The sequence below is a fragment of the Octopus bimaculoides genome, chromosome 3 (genome assembly GCF_046866305.1).
Source record: "Octopus bimaculoides isolate indiv1 chromosome 3, ASM4686630v1, whole genome shotgun sequence".
Classification (NCBI taxonomy): Eukaryota; Metazoa; Mollusca; class Cephalopoda; order Octopoda; family Octopodidae; genus Octopus; species Octopus bimaculoides.
This window is the reverse complement of record NC_142930.1, coordinates 155,965,669-155,988,168: the sequence shown is the minus strand read 5'-3', so window position 1 is coordinate 155,988,168 and position 22,500 is coordinate 155,965,669. Positions and strand designations below refer to the sequence as shown.

At 40.4% G+C, this 22,500-nt stretch overlaps 1 protein-coding gene across 9 annotated transcripts in view; it reads right to left on the bottom strand.

The window, feature by feature from the left end:
• LOC106872321 (uncharacterized) overlaps positions 1-22,500 on the bottom strand; it is a 217,908-nt gene that overhangs the window by 48,254 nt on the left and 147,154 nt on the right. For 8 of the 9 annotated variants that reach the window (XM_089349842.1, XM_089349840.1, XM_089349847.1 and 5 more), the window contains one exon: positions 1,330-3,389. In XM_089349842.1, coding sequence (XP_089205968.1) covers positions 1,330-3,123 — 1,794 coding nt within the window. In that variant the 5' untranslated portion in view covers positions 3,124-3,389. Of the gene's footprint in view, positions 1-1,329; positions 3,390-13,782; positions 14,004-22,500 lie in introns of those variants that run through there. The other variant, XM_052966027.2, reaches the window with a different exon arrangement.

Below are 22,500 nucleotides of genomic sequence, written 5' to 3'. Positions count from 1 at the left end.
ATCGTTTAAAGTCTGCTTCCCATGCTAGCATGGGTTGGACGATTTGACTGCGGACTGGCGAACTAGATGGCTACACCAGGCTCCAATCTGATCGGGTAGAGTTTCTGCAGTTGGATGCCCTTCCTAATGCCAACCACTCAGAGAGTGTAGTGGGTGCTTTTACGTGTCACCCGCACGAAGGCCAGTCAGGTGGTACTGGCATCAACCACACTCAAATAGTGTTTTTATGTGCCACCTGCACAGGAGTCAGTCCAGCGACCTCACTCGAATGTTTTGTTCACAAGCCACCAGTACAAGTGCCAGTAAGGCGACGCTGGTAACGATCATGTTCAAATGGTGCTTTTTACGTGCCACTGGCACGGAAGCCAGACCGCTGCTCTGGCAGTGATCCCGCTCGGATGGTGCTGTTAGCGCTCCACTGGCACGGGTGCCAGTCATCGAATTTGGTTTGAACAGAGATGTACAAGAATATTTGTAAAACTTACAGGTATTTTACTCTGAGATGGACATATACAGAACATAAAGTAAAAGAGAACAGTAATAAACAACCACATGTTAAAATAAATATGAGAACTCAGTTAGCCAATCTGTTTTTGAATTTGTGTAAAAGCGGTCGAGTATTCCACAGATACATATACACCAAATGTAATCCTCAGATGGTATCAGAATGACACACACTGTATGACAAAGCTGCAGTTTTGATTCACAGGTACAATCCATCTTCAGCACAGTTTCCTTCAACTCTTTAGTATTCAGCTTACTTTGTCAAATGTAATGATTATTTATTCGCATTGTTCTTGAATTAATTGCAAATCATCCTGTAACTTCAAGATTATGATGATGTGATGGTTTATTTTTTTAGAAAATGACATTGTACAGTAAGTGTGAAAGGCCAAATCTGGCCAGTTTGAACAGGTAGAATATTTTGGCCAGACGTGGATTTGGTAGACGGAAACTGAAAGAAGCCAGTCGTATATATGTGTATATATATATATATATATATATATATATATATATATATATATATATATATACATATATATATATATACATATGTATGTATGTGTATATGTTTGTGTGTCTGTCCCCCCAACATCGCTTGACAACCGATGCTGGTGTGTTTACATCCCCGTAACTTAGCAGTTCGGCAAAAGAGACTGATAGACTAAGTACCAGGCTTACAAAGAATAAATCTTGGGGGTCGATTTGATTCGACTTAAAGGCGGTGCTCCAGCATGGCCGCAGTCAAATGACTGAAACAAGTAAAAGAGTAAAAAGAGTAAATCCTTGAAATGTATAAAAAAAAATGGTAAAGATGGCTGTACTCACCTGCATTTTCTCAAAGTCAAGACATGGTCTTTGAATTACAGAGATGTTCTCCAAATCAAGAGAATCAGAGGACGAATTTAAACGGTGCCTTTTTCTTGGTGAAATGGCACAGATGCTAAGGGGTGGTCCATTCGGTACTAGAAAATTGGCTGACGACGACCGCATCACCTTCTGGATACCCGAGGGTGGAGCGGAGCTGAATAGAATAGGTTTTGGATCAAGCATGAACTCCTTCACCTCCTCGTCCGAAGATCCGGCACTGTCTGTAAAACAGCAGCTATTGGCGTTGCTGTTGTTGTTGATGTTACTGTTGTTGTTGTTATTGTTGTTGTTGTTGTTGTTGTTATTGCAGATGTTGCTGTTGTTGATTAGAATGCTGTTGTTGTTATTGTTGTTGCTGCTGCTGCAGTTGTGCTGGTTGTTGTGGTTGTGGCAGTGTTGTTGGGAGTTAATGGCGTTGTTATTGTTGTTGTTGCTGTTGTTGTTGTTGTTGTTGTTACCGCTGCTACCGTGGTTACCACTGCTGCTGCTGCTGCTGTTGCTGTTGCTGCTGCGATGCTGCTGATTGTGGTTGATGTTGTTCTGTTGCTGTTGTTGATGGTGCTGTAGGACATGATGATTCTGCTGCTGATGATGACTGTGGTGATGAAGAGGAAGAGGATGCTGCAACAGGTGATGGGCGTTGTGGTCGTGGTGATGGGGGGGATGAAAGGAATGGTAAACATTTGACTTTGGATGGTTGCTCTCCACAGAGTGACTGCTCTGACTCTCCATCTGTGACCACTTCCTCTTCTCCGGGTGACTGTTCTCCTGGTTTATACATTCAAGCTCCTCCTCCGAGCTGTGCTGGTCAACGACGACAGACGGCGATGTGGTGGTCACCATCGATACAGGACTTTGAGATTCAAGAGAAACAGGCAGGCTCTGGTCCCCGTTAATGTCATCTGAGCTTCTCGTTGTCATGGCTGCGTCAGCTTGCTCCGCCAAAGATGGGAGCTCGTTAGGTCTGTCAATGCTGATTGGTTCTGGACCAATTAAGTCTTCAGCGACAGCAGTATTAGTATTAGAGTTGGAAACATCCGCAGATACAGAAACCGGATTGGACAGGTTCATGGCAGTTTCAGAGCTGACGGAGTTGTTCAAACAGGTGCTCATGGTCACTTGATTTAAGGGCCGTTCACTCGTTTCAACAGGATCATCGGACACACAGTACTCCCGGTCTAATTTTTGAGCTGCTCCTGACCCAGTCCCAGTTCCTTCTTCATTATTTTCCAGTTGCTTCTGTTGCTGTGGTGCTGCTGCTGATGGTGCATGCTGCTGTTGGTGTGTGTTTTCTTGTTCTCCTCCTCCTTCAGAATCAAACGACAAAGACGGTGATATGGAAAGCTGTGTATCTTTGTGTAAAGACAATGGGTGTACTGTTGAGGGAAGGGCTGCCTGTTGGTTTAATGTTGGCTCAGGTGAAGCAGAAACAGCTGGAGCTACTTCTATTACTTCCAGAGAGGAGGATGAAGCTGGAATTACTAATTCGTTCTCCGACAATAACACATCCATACGTTTTGGATCACACTGATGTTGTTGTTGTTGTTGTTGTTGCTCTTCTTTTTCTTCTTCTTGAGAATGATGATGATTATTATTATTATGATGGTGAGAATGTGGTTGTAGCATGGCCTGCTGTTCCTCTATTTCTTGTGGCTGCAGTTGTTCTAGTTGATTCTCCTTTTGGCACTCGTCTTCAGACAACTGCAACTCTTCCATTTTTACATCTTCTTCTATAATTAATGATCTCTCCATAGCTGTTGTGTAATCTGATCGCTGCAGCTGATGATGATGCTGTTGTTGTAATTGTTGTTGTTCTTGCTGCTGTAGTAATTGTTGCTCTGACAAATGTTGTTGTTGTTCTTGCTGTTGATGATGCGGTTGAAAATAGCTGTTGCAAGGTAGGCGTGAGTTGTGTCTAGTAAATTGCTGTTGTGTAATATGCAGTAGTGAGTTATATCTGCCATCATAGTCAGCAGCCCCTAAAACAGTCTGCTTTGGTTCCCCATCAATGCTTTGAGCTGCAAAAAAAAAAAAAAAAATAAATAAATAAAATAAATAAATGAACAAAATTAAATTAAATAAATAAGTATATATAAAGGCAATTTTCACAATCAAAAATAATATTTAATACTGACAAGACAATCTACAGAAGGTGTCATTACCAGGTTGTCTGACAGGCTAGAAATATCAGTAAAATAAATGGCACATCAGGACGAAGGACACATTAGATATAGTGCTAGGTACCGCTAAAACAGTAGGATTGTCACTGGTGGCAATATCTTTGATGACAGACTTAGGAGTAAAAAAAAAAAATTACTCAGAAATATACTAGAAATAGCAGCTACTTCTCCTTGATATAACACAGTAGGACTAAGCCTGAAGCAGAATCCTTTAAGCACACAGCCATGCTTTCCCCCAAAATGAATTTCGGATTTTGAAGATATTCATACTTATCATCACGGCCATTAATTTAATGTCCACTTTTCCATGCTTATATTGGTCAGATGGAATTTATTGAGAGAAAAAATATTCCAAGTTAGACTCAAACAATAAATATACTTTAATAACAACCAGTTATTTTACGAGACTGTCTGACCTGCAAGACTTAACAGCCCATTCTCTCTCGTAACATAATCGTTATAGCCGGATGCTCTTCCTGTGGCCAACCCTTATACAATTCCAAGTAAGATAATATTCCACCATGAACAGACATATTTTAACAGAAGATTGGAAACAAGGAAAGGAGCTTGCTAAGGACACTCATTTACAATTATCACACAAAATCAAGGAGATAGTAACACACACACACACACACACACAGATTTGTGTCTGTATAGGATAAATATCCTCCCAGAGTTGTATAAACCCATAAAACTGGTTTCCTGCTTTCTATGCGTATATATTCTTCCCCTGGATGGGACGCTGTTCTGTCAAAGGATTATTCATTTTTTGCCACTTGAGTGGATCGGAACAATGCGAAATGAAGTGTTTTGCTCAAGGAAACAATGCATTAACCAGTCCAGGAATTGAAACCACAATCTTACAACCATGAGCTCAACACTCAAACCATTAAGCCATGCACCTCCTCTAAGTATGTATGTGTCTATGACAGGTTTTTTTTTTAGTTTCTTATTTCTTTATTGCCCACAAGGGGCTAAACATAGAGGGAACAAACAAGGACAGACAAAGGGATTAAGTCGATTACATCAACCCCACTGCCTAACTGGTACTTAATTTATCGACCCCAAAAGGATGAGGCAAAGTCAACCTCGGCGGAATTTGAACTCAGAACGTAATGGCAGACGAAATACCACTAAGCATTTTGCCCCGCGTGCTAATGTTTCTTATTTCTTTACTGCCCACAAGGGGCTACACAGAGGGGACAAACAAGGACAGACAAAGGGATTAAGTCGATTACATCGACCCCACTGCCTAACTGGTACTAAATTTATCGACCCCAAAAGGATGAGGCAAAGTCAACCTCGGCGGAATTTGAACTCAGAACGTAACGGCAGACAAAATACCACTAAGCATTTCGCCCAGCATGCTAACGTTTCTGCCATGTCACCGCCTTATTTTTTTTCAGTTTCTGTCAACCAAATCCACTCACAAGGTTTTGGTTGGCCAATGCCTTTTGTAGAAGACACTCACCCAAGGTGTCATGCAGTGGGACAGAACCTGAAACCATGTGGTTGGCAAGCAAACTTCTTACCATGCAAAATAAAGGATTATCAACTGGTTTTTTTTTGGTTTAGTACTGAAGTTCATGTAATTGACATTACCTTCCTTAAAATAAAAAAGAAAAAAAAACCCCAACAAATATGCAAATCTAAATAAGTCATGATAGCCATGGACAGTCTTTTGGTTTGCTCATACAATACATACACACATATATACACACACATATATATATGTGTGTGTGTACATACATATATATATATATATATATATATATATATATATATATATATACTGCCACTCATTGCTCCAGTAAATACATGAATAACACATAGGCAATTCATGGAACAGTGAAGAGGGGGGATTACAAATTATGCAGTAGGCTGGAAAAAGCAATAACGTTATTATTTTATTTATTTATTTATTTATTTATTTATGATAATAGAAAAAAAACAATACACACATGCACACAACACACAAACAAAAAGGAGAGCTAAGAAGATCATTAAAAGGGGGAATAAAACTAAAAAAAAAAAAATAAATAAACAAGGTGGAAAAATATTAGTAAATAATAACAATAATAATGACAATGATGATGATGATGATATAATAATAATAATAATAATAATAATAATAATAATAATAATAATATGGGTGTATATGAACGGAGAGGAAAGAGTAGATTACATGCGAAAAGCAATATAAAGTACATGGTTCATTACTTTAGGAGGTGACTGATCTGGCAGATTTGAAAGGAACACAACAAATGATATTCTCTCACTTCCTGTTCACTATTTTTCTTTTTCCATTCTTTGTTTTTTTTGTTTTTTTCTGACCCCCCCCCCCCCCCCCCCCCCCGTCCCCCACTATTTCATCTCATTTCATTTCGTTTGACACCGAGCAACATTTCCTTCTAAGCAAGCAAAGCAAGCTGATAAACATTAGTAAATAAACAAGGATTCTGATGAATAATCCAACAAGGGATTATTATTTTTATTCCGAATGTAAACTAAAGGTTATTCAAGTTAAACAGACCACCCACCAACAAATATATATATATATAGGCGCAGGAGTGGCTGTGTGGTAAGTAACTTGCTTACCAACCACATGGTTTTGGGTTCATTCCCACTGCATGGCACCTTGGGCAAATGTCTTCTACTATAGCCCCGGGCCGACCAAAGCCTTGTGAGTGGATTTGGTAGACGGAAACTTTATGAGGTCAATAAAGGCAACAATGCAATGGAAAGTGCAAAGAATGTTAAAGCAGTATATGGGGATTGGACAATAAATATAAGCCAGTGTTAACGGTGGTTCCAAAAATTCCAAGCCTGAAACTACAGCCTACAAGACGAGCATTGTCCTGGAAGATCTGTAGAGCTCAACAAGGGCATTCTGCAAACCCTGGTGGAACAAAATCCCATCGTAACTGTTGAAGAACTAGCAGAGAAGCTTGGAATTGGTCATTCATCAATACCTGTGTACCATAGGAAAAGTCAGCAAGTTAGGTTAATTGGTTCCTCACAAACTTACTGAGTCAATCACACACAGAGAGTGAATGTGCTCCTCTTTGCTGTCATGTCTCAGGAATGAACCTTTTTTGGAGCAAATAGTGACTGGTGACAAGAAATGGGTTTTCCATAAAAATGTCAAGCACTGAAGACAGTGGGTAGGGAAAGGAGAAACACTGGTACCCCAGGCTAAAGAAGGTTTACACCCATGTAAGATGTTGTTATCTGTTTGGTGAGATATGAAAGGTTTAGTCCACTTGGAACTTTCAAACCCAAACCAAACGATAACAAAGGAGATCTACTGCGAGCAGCTTCAGTGGCTTAAGTCAGCGCTAGAAGAAAAACGACCATCTTTGGTTTCAAGATGAAAGGTGTTCTTCCATCAGGATAATGCTCAGCCACATACAGTGAGGATGACATTCCAATGGCTGGAGCAGTTTGAAAGAGAAACGATGCCCCACCCACCATATTCGCTGGACATTGCCCCATCTGATTATCATTTATTCTGCAGTCTTTAAAATCCTTTGGACTGAAAAATATGAATTATGTATTCAAGTTGAAAACGAACTAGAGTGTTCTTCGTCATGGACAAATGAATTTTGGAAGAGGAGTTTTGCAAGTCTACCAGTTAAATAGAAAAGCCTTGTCGAAAATGAAGGAGAATATATTTTAGATTTTAAAAGAACTTTGTTTATCTTAACTTTGAAAAATAAAAGGGAAAAACTGCATTATTTATGGGTGACTCACTATATACACATATGTGTGTGTGTATAGATAGATGGATAGATAGATAGATAAACACATAATAAGCTTCTACAGAGTTTCCATCTATCACATTCACTCACAAGGCATTGGTTAGCCCATGGCTGAGGCCATAGTAGAAGACGCTTGCCTAAGGTGCTGTGCAATAGGACTGAACCCAAGAAGTTGTGGTTGCAAACCAAGCCCCTTCACCACACAGTCATGTTGGGGTTGGAGGGAGTTAATGAATGCATTAGAGGTGGGTAAAGGCTGTAGTGAAGAGGTGGGTGGATGGGAGAGACAGAAGAGGCGGAAGAAGGAGACAAAACATGCAAAACATGCATTGAAGATGTTCAGCTGAGCTCGGTCGTTAGCCAGTTTATGTCAAAGTTGAAGGACTTTTGACTCATCCTGGACATGTTTTGTTTAGATATTTTTCTGACATCATCAAAACATGATAAACATTAAAAACACAACAACAGCAACAAAAACAAAGGAGTCTTAGAGCAGAGTTTCCTCTGTTGTTTGTTCTGCACCAAGTTACCCGACACTCTCCCCACCACCTTGTCGACCTCGCTATGAAAATGCAATGAGCCAGAGAGCAGAGCAATTTGGAACCTCGTAACAAATGTGATGCTATTAGTCACAAATTGCAGCATATAATAAATACATGAATCTCTTTGATATGACACCCTAACGGCTTAAAACAACAGGAAAGACATATTGGATAATGGAGTTTTAGAGTCACTACATCAAAAAAAAAACAAAAAAAAAAAAAACAGAAAAGAAAAATGGAAAATAAACATGATGGGATGGTCACAGTTGGAATGCTTTTGATCTTTGCTGCTTCTGGTCTGACCCGAGGTTAACGACAATGCAGAAAAATCAATAGAATGAAATACACAAAATTTATAGTATTAGTTAGAAATATACTTAATGTATAAGTTCAAATGCATAGACGAGTGCAAATGCATAGACGAGTGCAAGTATGCATATGTGTATGTATGTGAGTGTGTGTGTGTATATGTGTGTATATATATATATATGTGTGTGTGTGTGTGTGTGTGTGTGTGTGTGGTAAGTAGCTGGCTTATCAACCACATGGTTCCGGGTTCAGTCCCACTGCGTGGCATCTTGGGCAAGTGTCTTCTACTACAGCCTCGGACCGACCAAAGCCTAGTGAGTGGATTTGGTAGACGGAAACTGAAAGAAGCCCGTCATATATATGTATATATATATAATGACCTGCACACACATAAGCTCACTCCCTCCATCAAATCGATCCCAGGACTTATTCTTTGTAAGCCTAGTACTTATTCTGTCAGTCTCTTTTGCCAAACCGCTAAGTGACGGGGACGTAAACACACCAGCATCGGATGTCAAGCGATGTTGGTGGGCACAAACACACACACACACACACACATATATATATATATATACATATACATATATACGACGGGCTTCTTTCAGTTTCCGTCTACCAAATCCACTCACAAGGCTTTGGTCGGCCCGAGGCTACAGTAGAAGACACTTGCCCAAGGTGCTATGCTGTGAGACTGAACCTGGAACCATGTGGTTGGTAAGCAAGCTACTTACCAAACAGCCACTCCTGCGCCTCACCCACTACACTCTCGGAGTGGTTGGCATTAGGAAGGGTATCCAGCTGTAGAAACTCTGCCAAATCAGATTGGAGCCTGGTGTAACCACCTGGTCCACCAGTCCTCAGTGAAATCGTCCAACCCATGCTAGCATGGAACGTGGAATATTAAACGATGAACGATATATAGACTACATTTCCCTATGCTTTCTGCCTACTAATTCTACTCACAATGAGTAAGTTGACACAAGAGAAGAAGATGTCTACCTGCTTAACCATTCAGTGCTAACAAATCTAGGCCCACATTCTTGCAAAACTAAACCATCCACACAAATGGTATACATCAAGGTCATTTTAATGTCCACATTTCCACCCTTGGATGGGTCAGATAGAATTTGTCGAAATAGATTTTCTACAACCGGGTGCCTTTCCTGCTGCTAACTTTTACCTGTTTCCAAGTAAAGTATTATCTCCCTTTGGCCAGACAGGTTTTTTTTGTTTTCACATGGTTAGAAATGAACGGTGTCATTTGTATGATGGTGATATTCCTCTATAGCTTTCACATGATGTCAAGACAAAGGTGTCCACATACACAGACACACATAATGTATATATAAACATATCTGATAGGCTTCTTGCAGTCTCTGTACACCTAATCGACTCACAAGGCTTTGGTTGTGCAAGGTGCCTTGCAGTGAGATTGAACCCAAGACCAAATGGTCAAGAAGCAAGTTTAATCACACAATTTTGCCTGCACTTATATACTCTTTTACTTGTTTCAATCATTTGACTGCGGCCATGCTGGAGCACTGCCTTTAGTCGAGCAAATCGACCCCAGGACTTATTCTTTATATGCCTAGTACTTATTCTATCGGTTCTCTTTTGCCAAACGGGGACGTAAACACACCACCATTGCTTGTCAAGCGATGTTGGGGGATGAACACAGACACACAAACATATGCACACACACACACATATATACATACATATATATATATATATATATATATATATATATATATATATATATATATATATATATATACATACATATACATGACGGTCTTCTTTCAGTTTCTGTCTACCAAATCCACTCACAAGGCTTTGGTCAGCCCGAGGCTATAGTAGAAGACACTTGCCCAAGGTGCCACGCAGTGGGACTGAACCCGGAACCATGTGGTTGGTAAGCAAGCTACTTACCACGCAGCCACTCCTGCGCCTATATATAAGCACAATAGAGGGTAATGAAAATACATATACTAACGAAACTAAATAGCATGCAAGCAAGAATATACTTCCACCAAGGATGGAATCATGGATGCAAACTTTGCTGACTGGGATTCTACAAACTTCATTATGTCACATGAGCATATCAGATATACACACATATAGGCGCAGTAGTGGCTGTGTGGTAAGTAGCTTGCTTACCAACCACATGGTTCTGGGTTCATTCCCACAGCATGGCACCTTGGGCAAGTGTCTTCTGCTATAGCCTCGGGCTGACCAAAGCCTTGTGAGTGGATTTGGTAGACGGAAACTGAAAGATGCCCATCGTATATATGTATATATATATATGTATGTGTGTGTATATGTTTGTGTGTCTGTGTGTGTCCCCCCAGCATCATATGATAACCGATGGTGGAGTGGCTATGTGGTAAGTAGCTTGCTTACCAACCACATGGTTCTGGGTTTAGTCCCACTGCATGGCACCTTGGGCAAGTGTCTTCTACTATAGCCTCGGGCCGACCAAATCCTTGTGAGTGGATTTGGTAGACGGAAACTGAAAGAAGCCCGTTGTATATATGTATGTGTGTGTATATGTTTGTGTGTCTGTGTTTGTCGCCCCAGCATCGTTTGACAACCGATGGTGGTGTGTTTACGTCCCTGTAACGTAGCGGTTCAGCAAAAGAGACCGATAGAATAAGTACTAGACTTCCAAAGTGTAAGTCCTGGGGTCGATTTGATCGCCTAAAAGGTGGTGCTCCAGCATGGCCGCAGTCAAATGACTGAAACAAGTAAAAGAGTTAAAGAGTATATATTTTGAAAAAGTCATCAGAGAAGGAAGGAAGAATAGCCTTCTGACCTTTGCAGAGACATGACTCCAAGACGGGGAGAAGGAGGAACAGCCATGTTGAATTAACAGCGATGCTGTCTCAAGGCATGGACACATTAAGTAGATGCTGCGATAGGTGTGAGTCTATGAGTTCCCAATACTACATTACACATGCTATGGTTGTGTATATGAGTGGGAGGGGGGGAACCAGTGCATTGATTTTCCCAGGGGGGGGAGAATTTGTAATACAGTTAACGTCCGCCTTGACCATCAAGTATAGTCCATATATGAGGGGGTGCTAAAAGGTTTCTGGCTTTGGGTAAAAGAAAATATAGGAGGGTTAGTTAATTATGATTCTATTCAACATATTCCCCTCTTAGATTCACGCACTTATTGCAGAGGCCCTTTGGTTTTTGTAAGCCCTGTAAAAGAACTTGGAAGGGTGAGACTCCAGCCAGGCCTTTTGTGATAGCCTTAAAGCCAGGAAGTTTTCAGTACCCCCTCGTAATGATTGTCCACAATTCTGGCTAGTTTCATCCAGAAGATATTTTGATTAATCTCAAACTATCACAGGAAACACTTGTTTAAGGAGCTGTGTAGTGGTATTGAACCAGAAATAATATCATAGCTAAGCAAACTTTTTAACCACTCAGTCAAGCCACTATTTTGTCTTCACGGAGCAAACCTATAACTGAAGGGGTTTCTTTCTATGCACCTTCATCAGTGACAATCCCATCTGGTTCACATATCAGGAACTACATTTCTCAATATGTTATCAATTGCATATGATTCAAGGAAGATTTAGCTGGTGTTTCTAGCAGGTTGTGTGATCCTGACAGTAGCGTAGCTAGCTAGATAGTGGGACAAGGGATGGGTCTGTCCTAGGCAATGTTTTTATAGGGACACAGCACTTTGGAGTCTGATGTATAAACCTGTATAAGCTTCGGGTGGACCTGGCAAAATCAAGGACTGATCCAGGTGGCACAAACTCTAGGTACATCATTGGATCATGTAAAGGTAACCCTCCCCACCATTTGATTTTAAGATATAATGAGTGTAAGGTTGTGTGCTGAAGTAAATAGGAACAAGTAAATAGTAACATAGGTGCAGGAGTGGCTGTGTGGTAAGTAACTTCCTTACCAACCACAAGGTCCCGGGTTCAGTCCCACTGCGTGGCACCTTGGGCAAGTGTCTTCTACTATAGCCTCGGGCCGACTAAAGCCTTGTGATTGGATTTCGTAGACGGAAACTGAAAGAAGCCCGTCGTATATGTGTGTGTGTGTGTGTTTGTGTGTCTGTGTTTGTTCCCCCAACATCGCTTGACAACCGATGCTGGTGTGTTTAAGTCCCCGTAACTGAGCGGTTCGGCAAAAGAGAACCGATAGAATAAGTACTAGGCTTCCAAAGTATAAGTCCTGGGGTCGATTTGCTCGACTATTAAATCGGTGCTCCAGCATGGCCGCAGTCAAATGACTGAAACAAATAAAAGAATAAAGGTAGTTTAGTTCTGACATAATTACTACATCGGGGGGCTTAAGGGCCGAAGGTTGTAATTCTGCTTCCTGCAGTTTGCTTAACTTACAAAAAATTCAGCCTTTGTACATTGAGTAGTCAGCTGTTGGAAACGCATCCAGCTGCAAAACAACAGCGAGAACAAAAAACAAAAAATGATCTTATTCATGTTGTATCGATTGAAATATCGATATGAAGCTCTGAACATTCACACGCAAACACAGGTATGCATATACGCAGAGCTATTTTAAACAGACTTATAGGCCTCTGAACAAATGAAGGCCCGGGGCCCGATAGCATCTGTTTACTAATAGCAAGCCACAACATACACAGATCTAACAATTGGGTCCCTAGACTTGTAAAGACCCCTGGGTAACTGCACATGCCTTAAAGCGGGTACTAGGTACACATACACATAAATATGCATAATTATATGCGTGTATACACAAATACGCGTCGACATACATAAGCACATGGGTGTACAACACGCACGCGCGCATATATTATACACACGTATGTATACATGTTGTTGGCACGCCGTCGCTTGCGACGTCGAGGGTTCCAGTTGATCCGATCAACGGAACAGCCTGCTCGTGAAATTAACGTGCAAGTGGCTGAGCACTCCACAGACATGTGTACCCTTAACGTAGTTCTCGGGGAGATTCAGCCTGACACAGTGTGGGACAAGGCTGGCCCTTTGAAATACGGGTACAAGAGAAACAGGAAGAAAGAATGAGAGAAAGTTGTGGCAGAAGAGTATAGCAGGGTTCGCCACCATCCCCTGCCGGAGACTCGTGGAGCTTTATGTATTTTCGCTCAATAAACACTCACAATGCCCGGTCTGGGAATCGAAACCGCGATCCTTCGACCGCGAGTCCGCTGCCATTGCGTCTCCACTATGTATACATACACAAGCGTATATACATGCATCTCTCTCTCTCTCTTTCTCTATCTATCTTTCTATCTATCTACCACACTAATTGTATTTTTACATGTGTAGAAACATCTCACCTTTTCTCTCTCTCGTTACAATCGTTATTCTTTTCTTTTTTTTTTCTTTTTTTTGCTTATTCAAGGCTTGTACTTATCGAACCGTTAAGTTACGGGGACTTAAACAAACCAACACCGGCTGTCGAGCGGTAGCGGGGGGGGGGACAAACAACGATACGTACATAAATATATATATATATATATATATATATATATATATATGTATTTTAGGTAACTCCAATAACTCACACACAAGCACACACAAACACATACACACAAGCACACACACACACACACAGGCACGAAAATATCCAGATTAATATCTTACTTACACATGATTTCTTGGAAGCATTTGCTGAGAAAGACGATATTAGGATATATATATGTATATATATTTGTATCTAAATTAACGTAAGGTGCGTTTGTGTGTGTGATTGATACAATAAACTACTACAGAGAACAATGAAAATACGAGAAGTGAATAGGCAACAGGCAGTGAATGAAAGAGAAAGAAAGACAGCCTGACGGCGTGTGTGGTGGGGCGAGTGAGAGCGGGAAAGGGAAAGAAAGAGAGTGGGAGGGAATTATCAGTGGGAGAATAAAAAGAAAGATATTAGAAGGTAGCGGACAGAGAGAGAGGGAGGGACTGAAAGCAGCAGACGACAGAGAAAGAGTGGGAGGGAATTATCAGTGGGAGAAAGGAAAAGGGAATAAAAGAAAGGTATTAGAAGGTAGCGGACAGAGAGAAAGGGAGGGATTGAAAGAAGCAGACGACAAAGAAAGAGTGGGAGTAGAGAAAGTGGTGGGAAGAAAGAGAGATAAAGTAGGAGTAAGAGAGATAGAGTGGAGAGTAGAAAGAGGGATAGAGTAGGAGTGGTAAGAGAGAGAGAGAGAGAGATAAAGTAGGAGTAGAGAAAGAGAGAGATAACTAGAGACCACAGCGTGAGGAATTAAAAAGAGATAGAGTGAGAGTGTGAAAGAGAAAGAATAAGCAAGAAAAGAAGAACCGGCGAAAGAGAGAGAGAGGAGAAAAATGAGAGAGGAAGAAAGAAGGGTAGGAAATTAAGAAAAAGGGAGACAGAATAGGAGGAGAGAGTGAGTGAGTTGGAGAAGAGAGAGAGAAAGAAAGGCACTAGAGAGGAAATACAAATAAACACATCCCCACAAAGGCTACATGCAACAAATTAGCCGTGATTGGTTCGAAACTAGCACACTTGCCATTCAGGAAGGTAAAACACATGCAACAGAACGAATAATAACAATAATAAAATATAATAAACAGGTAAAAGATGGAGAAGGAAGAAGGGGTAAGAAGAAGACGTAAGGAGCTGTAGAGGGAGGAGGAAGACCTTTGTGAGGAGTGCGAGGAAGGGGAGGTAGGAAAGGTTACCGCGGGTCAAACACAGATAAAAGAACGACATGAGATAGTGATAGTGTAAAGGTAAGAGAGAAAGGGTTGGATATAGATGATATAAGACAGGGAAAAGAAATGATAGGCTATAGATTACATGAGAGAGAGAGCGAGAGAAAGTTAGGGAAAGGATAGAATATAGATGAGATAAGAGAAAAAGAAAAAGAGAATGAGAGAAAGTGTGTGTAGGAGAGATAGGATAGATTAGGAGAGAGAACGGACAGAGGGATATGTAGATGAAATGAGAGGGAGAGAGAAAGGACAGACTAGATTGATAGAATATAGATGACATGACAAGAGAGGAAGAAGATAGGATATCGATGAAATGAGGGAGAAAAAGAAAGGATGGGCTACAGATAAAAAGAGATGAGACGAGGGAGTGAGAGAAGAAAGTACAAACAAAAGGAATAAAAAGAGAAAGAGAAAGGGAATAATAGAATAGAGAGAGAGAAAGAGTGAGAGGGATAGTGTAAATAAGAGGCAGTTTAAAAAGGGTAACTGTGGAAATGGGGTTTTTGTGGGAGGTGTAGAAGTAAAAAGAAATATTAACTGAAACAAGTGAACAATTGAAATGAAATTAAAAACAAATTTGAAACAGGAAACGAACGAAGGCCATTTAAGAGTAAGATGAATGGAATCTCAAAGTGAAAGAATGAAAAGAACAAGAGAGAGAGAGGGAGAGAGAGAGAGAGAGAGAGAGAGAGTGAATGTGTGTGTGTGTGTGTGTGTGTGTGTACGCGTGGCCTAACTAGGGCGTTGCGCACACGATCGCAACATTGTGGTTTTAATTTCTGGACCGGGCGGTACGTTGTTGTTCTTGAACAAAACACCTTCCTTTCCCGTTGCTCTACGCTCGCTTCGGCATCTGACGTGTGGCACACTTGCGCACCTGAGCAGCACAAACGTTCGATCACTATAAACAGTCCATCTGTGCAGGTTTTTTCAGTAAGAAACCGCATAAACGCCTCAGCTGTAGTCTATGACAAGAGAGTATACGCGCGTGTGTGGTGTGTTGTGTGTACGTGCATTAATATGCGGTAGAGTGAGTAAAAAGTTCGTTAAGCTATCAAAGAACTCTTGCGTTCGATTCTACAGTGAGGGATTCTGAGCACGTGTATTATACATTTAATATGCTTTAAGTCAGGGGTTTTCAAACTTTTTGACTTGCAGACCCCTTTATATTTCAGGCTTTACCTTAGGGACCCCCTTATAAACGCTTATGAAATTTATTACATAAATATTTGCTTAAAATAACATATTTTTACATTTATTTATTTAAAACAGTATTTACCAAATAGGTTTATTGTCAATTAAAAGATTTCGATTAAAAAACATATATAAAATCTAATTGCCCATAAAAAGTATTTGCTGTCCACGGAACCCCTGTCTTGTCCTTGCAGACCCCCTGTGGTCTGCTGACCACAGTTTGAAAACCCCTGCTTTAAGTTGTAAACGCGGAGCTGGCGGAAACGTTAGCACGCCAAGCAGAATGCTTAGCAGCATTTCGTCTGTCTTTATGTTCTGAGTTCAAATTCCGCCAGGGTCAACTTTGCCTTTCAGAGGTTCATAAATTGAAGTACCAGTTGAACACCGAGGTCGATGTAATCAACTTACCTCCTACTCTGCTTTTTTTTTTTAGGTCTAGTGCCAAAATTTGAAATCAAATATACCTGAGCGTGAAACTAGAAATCTTGTAGAAAGTCATTGGACAGACTGTACCAGTAATTATGTCTGTTTGTGTAATATGCAGCCAATTACAGGATACAAGATGCACTGTGGACCTTGCCTCACACCGATTCTGTCAAAGAATTACATTAAGACATATACATATACCATATGTACCTATGGAGTACACAACCACTTGAACAAGAGAGAATATTGGATCGATGTGATGCAAGAAGCCAGCTTGTTTAACGCATCATGTGACACTAATTCCGACTAGAGAGCAATTACATTGGAATATTCTATACATTCTAGACACTATATAATTTGAGGAGTATATAGGTGACTTGTGCGGAAAACAAAACTGGTATACTTCACTGTCGAATTAGACAGACAATCTACACACTTTATACTTCTGTGTGTCGTTCTGTGTGCCCACAAATCTCTAAGTCATGTGTGGAGTTGAGTTAAACTTATTAGTGTGTGTGTGCGGTAGTGCCTGGATGTATATATTATAAGAATGAGTAGACAAAGGAAAGAAAGTGGCACTCAATAGATTTGGCTGGAGTTACATATTAAATAACAATTTGACTCAGCTGCACTCTACTTAGTTTCATGGACGCAGGAACATGTCATCATCATATGATGTTTGGAGAGAGTGTAGAGGGAACATAAATGTGTGTGTGTGTGTGTGTACACACACATGTATATAATACAGTGTACATTCAATGATATCTCTCACACACACAAGCACATGCACACACACATACACACACATACACACACATACATAGACAATATCAAAAATATATTTTTTTATTGCCTACAAGGGGCTAAACATAGAGGGGACAAACAAGGACAGACAAAGGGATTAAGTCGATTACATCGACACCAGTGCGTAACTGGTACTTAATTTATCAACTTCGAAAGGATGAAAGGCAAAGTCGACCTCAGCAGAATTTGAACTCAAAACGTAACAGCAGACGAACTACCACTAGGCATTTCGCCGAGCGTGCTAACAATTCTGCCAGCTCACCACCCAATATCAAAAATAAGGATTACTCTGAAGTACCAATAGTGTTACCTTTAACTCTATAATTATATACTGCCTTTTAAGACCTGTTTCAATTGCACCGATTAATAATTCTGTTTTGGTATGTTAAATCCACTCGTGAGGATTTAGTTGGCCCGAGGTTATAGTAGAAAACACTTGCCCAAGGTGCCATGCAGTGGGACTGAACCTGGAACCATGTGGTTGGGAAGCAAACTTCTTACCATACAGTCACACACAAGAATTTTTGATAATTTATTTTGAATAATTCTGAGTTGATAGACAGAGGGAACACTCGGACTGTATGCGTGCACATGCAGGCGTACATGTGTGTGTGTGTGTGTGTGTGTGTGTGTGTGTGCGGGATGTTGCAAGATTAAACTCAAAGCCGTAGGGTTCCAAGCAGATACTGCAGCGCCATCTACACAGGTATGTCAGTGTCTAAAGATATGAGAAAGTTTTGGCTGAGGTTTCTAGCGTAGAGAATAGGCAATCGTATAAAGTTTTTCCAAATTGGCTCTTAGGTGAAAGAACAAGAACAAGAACAAAACCAAAACAAAACAAAAAAGGAAAAAAAGAAGAAAGAAATCAAAACTTGTTTCATAATGTGCATTTTTTCCAGTTGCCCACTTGTATCGCTGACAATCACAAATAACAGAAATGCAATCATTTCTTACATCATCACCAGCGTCAACATCACCAACGTCAACATCTTCATCATTACTACCACCACCACCACCACCACCACCACCACCACCACCACCACCATCTTCATCATCGTTATCGCCACTATCATCAGCGCAGCCATTAGCCCACTTGCCATTATTTTCCATTCAGGTATACATGCACACATATAAGACCTCCTTTTCGAATTCTCTATGAAAATCTATGGACATTTCACAGTCTGGCTGAAGGCTAGATAGAGGCGAAAGTATGGCAGAAGTGGTAGGATGTGAATGAATGGATGACAAATTATCAACAGAAGATGGCAGAGGTTTTAAACAGCAATATGTACGCTCTTGAAGGAGCACAGCCAGCGGCTATATGCGTATATATTTGTGTATGCATGCATGCACGTGTGTGTGCGTTTTATTCATTTATGTTGGAGTGTGCATTGCGTATGGAGAGAGTATATTGTACGCATATACGCATGTGTGTATGAATGTAAGCATGTATGAATATATATAAGAGTTTGATGTATCTGCAGTTGTATAAATGTATTATATTTGCTGTCATTTTAGATTTTCTACATGTTTCCATGTGAATACACACACACACACACACACTCTTATAGATAGATAGATAGATAGATAGATAGATAGATAGATAGATAGATGGATGGATAGATAGATCTCCACACCCATATACATACTTGTACAAGGTAGTATCAAAAGATTCCCAGACTGCTTACGTTTAATAAAAAATAACTTATGCCGTCGCCAGTACCACCTGACTGGCCTTCGTGCCATTGGCACGTAAAAGCACCCACTACACTCTCAGAGTGGTTGGCGTTAGGAAGGGCATCGAGCTGCAGAAACTCTGCCAGATCAGATTGGAGCCTGGTGCCGCCTCCTGGTCCACCAGTCCTCAGTCAAATCGTCCAACCCATGCTAGCATGGAAAGCGGACGTTAAACGACGACGACCTAAGTTTTTGGCATTAGGAAGGGCATCCAGCTGTAGAAACTCTGCCAGATCAGATTGGTGCCTGGTGCAGCCATCTAGTTCGCCCAGTCCTCAGTCAAAGCGTCCAACCCATATTAACACGAAAAGCAGACGTTAAACAATGATGATGATGATTACCTAAGTTTTAACATCGTCTCCTTTGAAATAGTCACCTTGTGCAGCAATACTCCAGTCCCAGCATTTCTGCCACTTTTGGAATCTGGACTGGTAGTTGTTTTCTGCAATTGAGTCAAGGACCTTCTGTGATTCACTCTGGATCTAGACAATGGTGTTAAAATGACAACTGTTGAGCTGCATTTTCATCTTGAGAAAAAGACAGAAGTCTGTGGGTGCTAAATCTGGTGAATATGGTGAGTGCGGAAATTATGCCATGTTGTGTTTGGTGAGAAACTCATGAATGAGGAGAGCTCAGTGACAGGGTTTTTGTGAATGACAAGCTCATTGTCGTAATAACAAGGTCATTGTCATTGTGAAGAATCCGATTTTTGTGAAGAATCTAATTTTTTGTGAAAAGTAGCTTGCTTACCAACCACATGGTTCCAGGTTCAGTCCCACTGCGTGGCATCTTGGGCAAGTGTCTTCTACTATAGCCTCAGGCCGACCAAAGCCTTGTGAGTGGATTTGGTAGATGGAAACTGAAAGAAGCCCGTCCTATATATGTATATATATATATATATATATATATATATATATATATATATATGTATGTGTGTGTATATGTTTGTGTGTCTGTATTTGTCCCCCCAACATCGCTTGACAACCGATGCTGGTGTGTTTACATCCCCGTAACTTAGCGGTTCGGCAAAAGAAACCGATAGAATAAGTACTAGGCTTCCAAAGAATAAGTTCTGGGGTCGATTTGCTCAACTAAAGGCGGTGCTCCAGCATGACCACAGTCAAATGACTGAAACAAGTAAAAGAGTAAAGAGAGAGATCCAATTTTTTGTGAAGAATCCGACTTTTTGCGAAGAATCCGATTTTTTGTGTCGTCCCTCAAATGCTTCAAAACATCACAACAGAATTCGATTGACAGTCTGGCCCTGGGGGACGATTTCTTGATGCACAATAACCACATTTCCAGGGGGTGACCCTCGTGGAAGGTCTTCCAGATTGCTCACCATCTTCCAAGGACGTTCTTCTGCTTTTGAAGCATTTGTGCCACATGAAACATTATGTACGACCCATTGCCTCATCGCCGTAAGCTTACTGAAGCATGCTCAATGTCTCTGTAGCAGACTTCCCAAGTTTAATGCAAAATTACATGTTGGCTCTTTGTTCCTGTCATCGACAAAATTGTTGACTACAGCATACATGTGATCATAAATACACAAATTTCACAACTTGTGAAGTAAACACAGCAATGCCATTTGGCACACTGCCCCATGAAAGTTACTGCAAGCTCTCACTGTGCACACGACCATGTGCCGCCATCTGTTGGCGTGATACAGAACTAATCCAATAACTTTTTGATACCACTTCGTACACGTGTGTATATGCATACACATATATATACACATGAATATAAAGATATACATACATATACACATATATACATATACATACCTAAGCATGCACATACACACATACGCATTACACATACATGTATATACAAATATATACATACATATACACATACAAATACATACACATACATATGCACAAATATACAGATATACGTGCATATACACATATATACATATACATAGATGTCCATGCTCATACACACACATATGCAAGTATATACATATATAAACAGATATATACATACATATACACATTTATTCATGTATTCTCAGAAACACATGCATATACACACACATATTGATATTCAACATGACAAACACTGATTTGAGATAGACAAAAGAAACAAAACTGTGTGTTCGTGTGAATGTAGACTTGTATGTATGTGTGTATGTAAGTATGTATTTCTATATGTATGTGTTTAAGTATGTATGTATATGTTTATGTATGTATGCAGATACATGCATATGTATGTATGTGCTCATATATATGTCTGTATATATGTATGTATGTACATATGTATGTATGTATGTACATCTTTGTATGTATACCTCCTCTTTGCCTTGTTATCTGGAATGCATTTTAAATGGAAGATATTTGCACATGTGGTGCTTCATGTAAATACAAACCCACACACACAATCTTACATAGAGAAACAAAGTACTTCTAAGTAGAACAAAAAATATAATGGTTATCTGAACAACAGATAAGCAAACACACACACAGACATCCATACACAGGCTAAAAGCATACACACGACATACAGCCACACACACACACATATATATACACACGCACATGAGGGATGCTGAAAAGTTCCTGGCTTTGCATAGAAGAAAATACAGGAGGATCAGTTGATTATGATTTTGTTCAACATATTCCCTTCCCAGATTCACCCACTAATTTCAGTGGTCCTTCAGCTTTTCGAAACCCTGTAAAAGAACTTGGAATGTTGGGCCACCAACCAGGCCTTTCGTGATGCCCTTAAAGCCCGTCGTATATATGTATATGTATATGTGTGTTTGTGTGTCTGTGTTTGTCCCATTAGCATTGTTTGACAACCAATGCTGGTGTGTTTATGTCCCCATAACTTAGCAGTTCGGCAAAACAGACCGATAGAATAAGTACTAGGCTTACAAAGAATAAGTCCTGGGGTCGATTTGCTCGACTAAAAGGCGGTGCCCCAGGATGGCCGCAGTCAAATAACTGAAACAAGTAAACGAGTAAAAGAGTAATAGATATCTTAAATTTTTTAATAAAATTTCACTTTCCTAAAATGGTTTTATTCTAAAGAAAGAACAAAGTCCCAGAGAATATTGACTGCAGGAGGATCTTGTACAAGGGTAGATTTTATCCAGTAGGGGTTTTGTCCAGGGGAGGAGGGATTTTGTCCTAGTACCCTCACCATCATCTGTGTGTGTGTGTGTGTGTGTGCATGCGTGTGTGTTTGTGTGTGTGAGAGTGTGTGTGTGTGTGTGAGTGTGTGTATGTGTGTGTGAGTGTGTATGTGTGTGTTTGAGTGTGTGTGTTTCTGTGTGTGCGTGTATGACAGAGAGAGTGAGAGAGTGTGTGTGTGTGTGTGTGTGTTTATCTTTGTGTTTGTGTTTGTTCCCCACCAATGAACTGCTAGGTTTCAGTGACATAAACAAACCAACACTGGTTGTCGAACAGTGGTTGGAAACAAATACAAACATCACACACACACATGGCAGGCTTCTTTC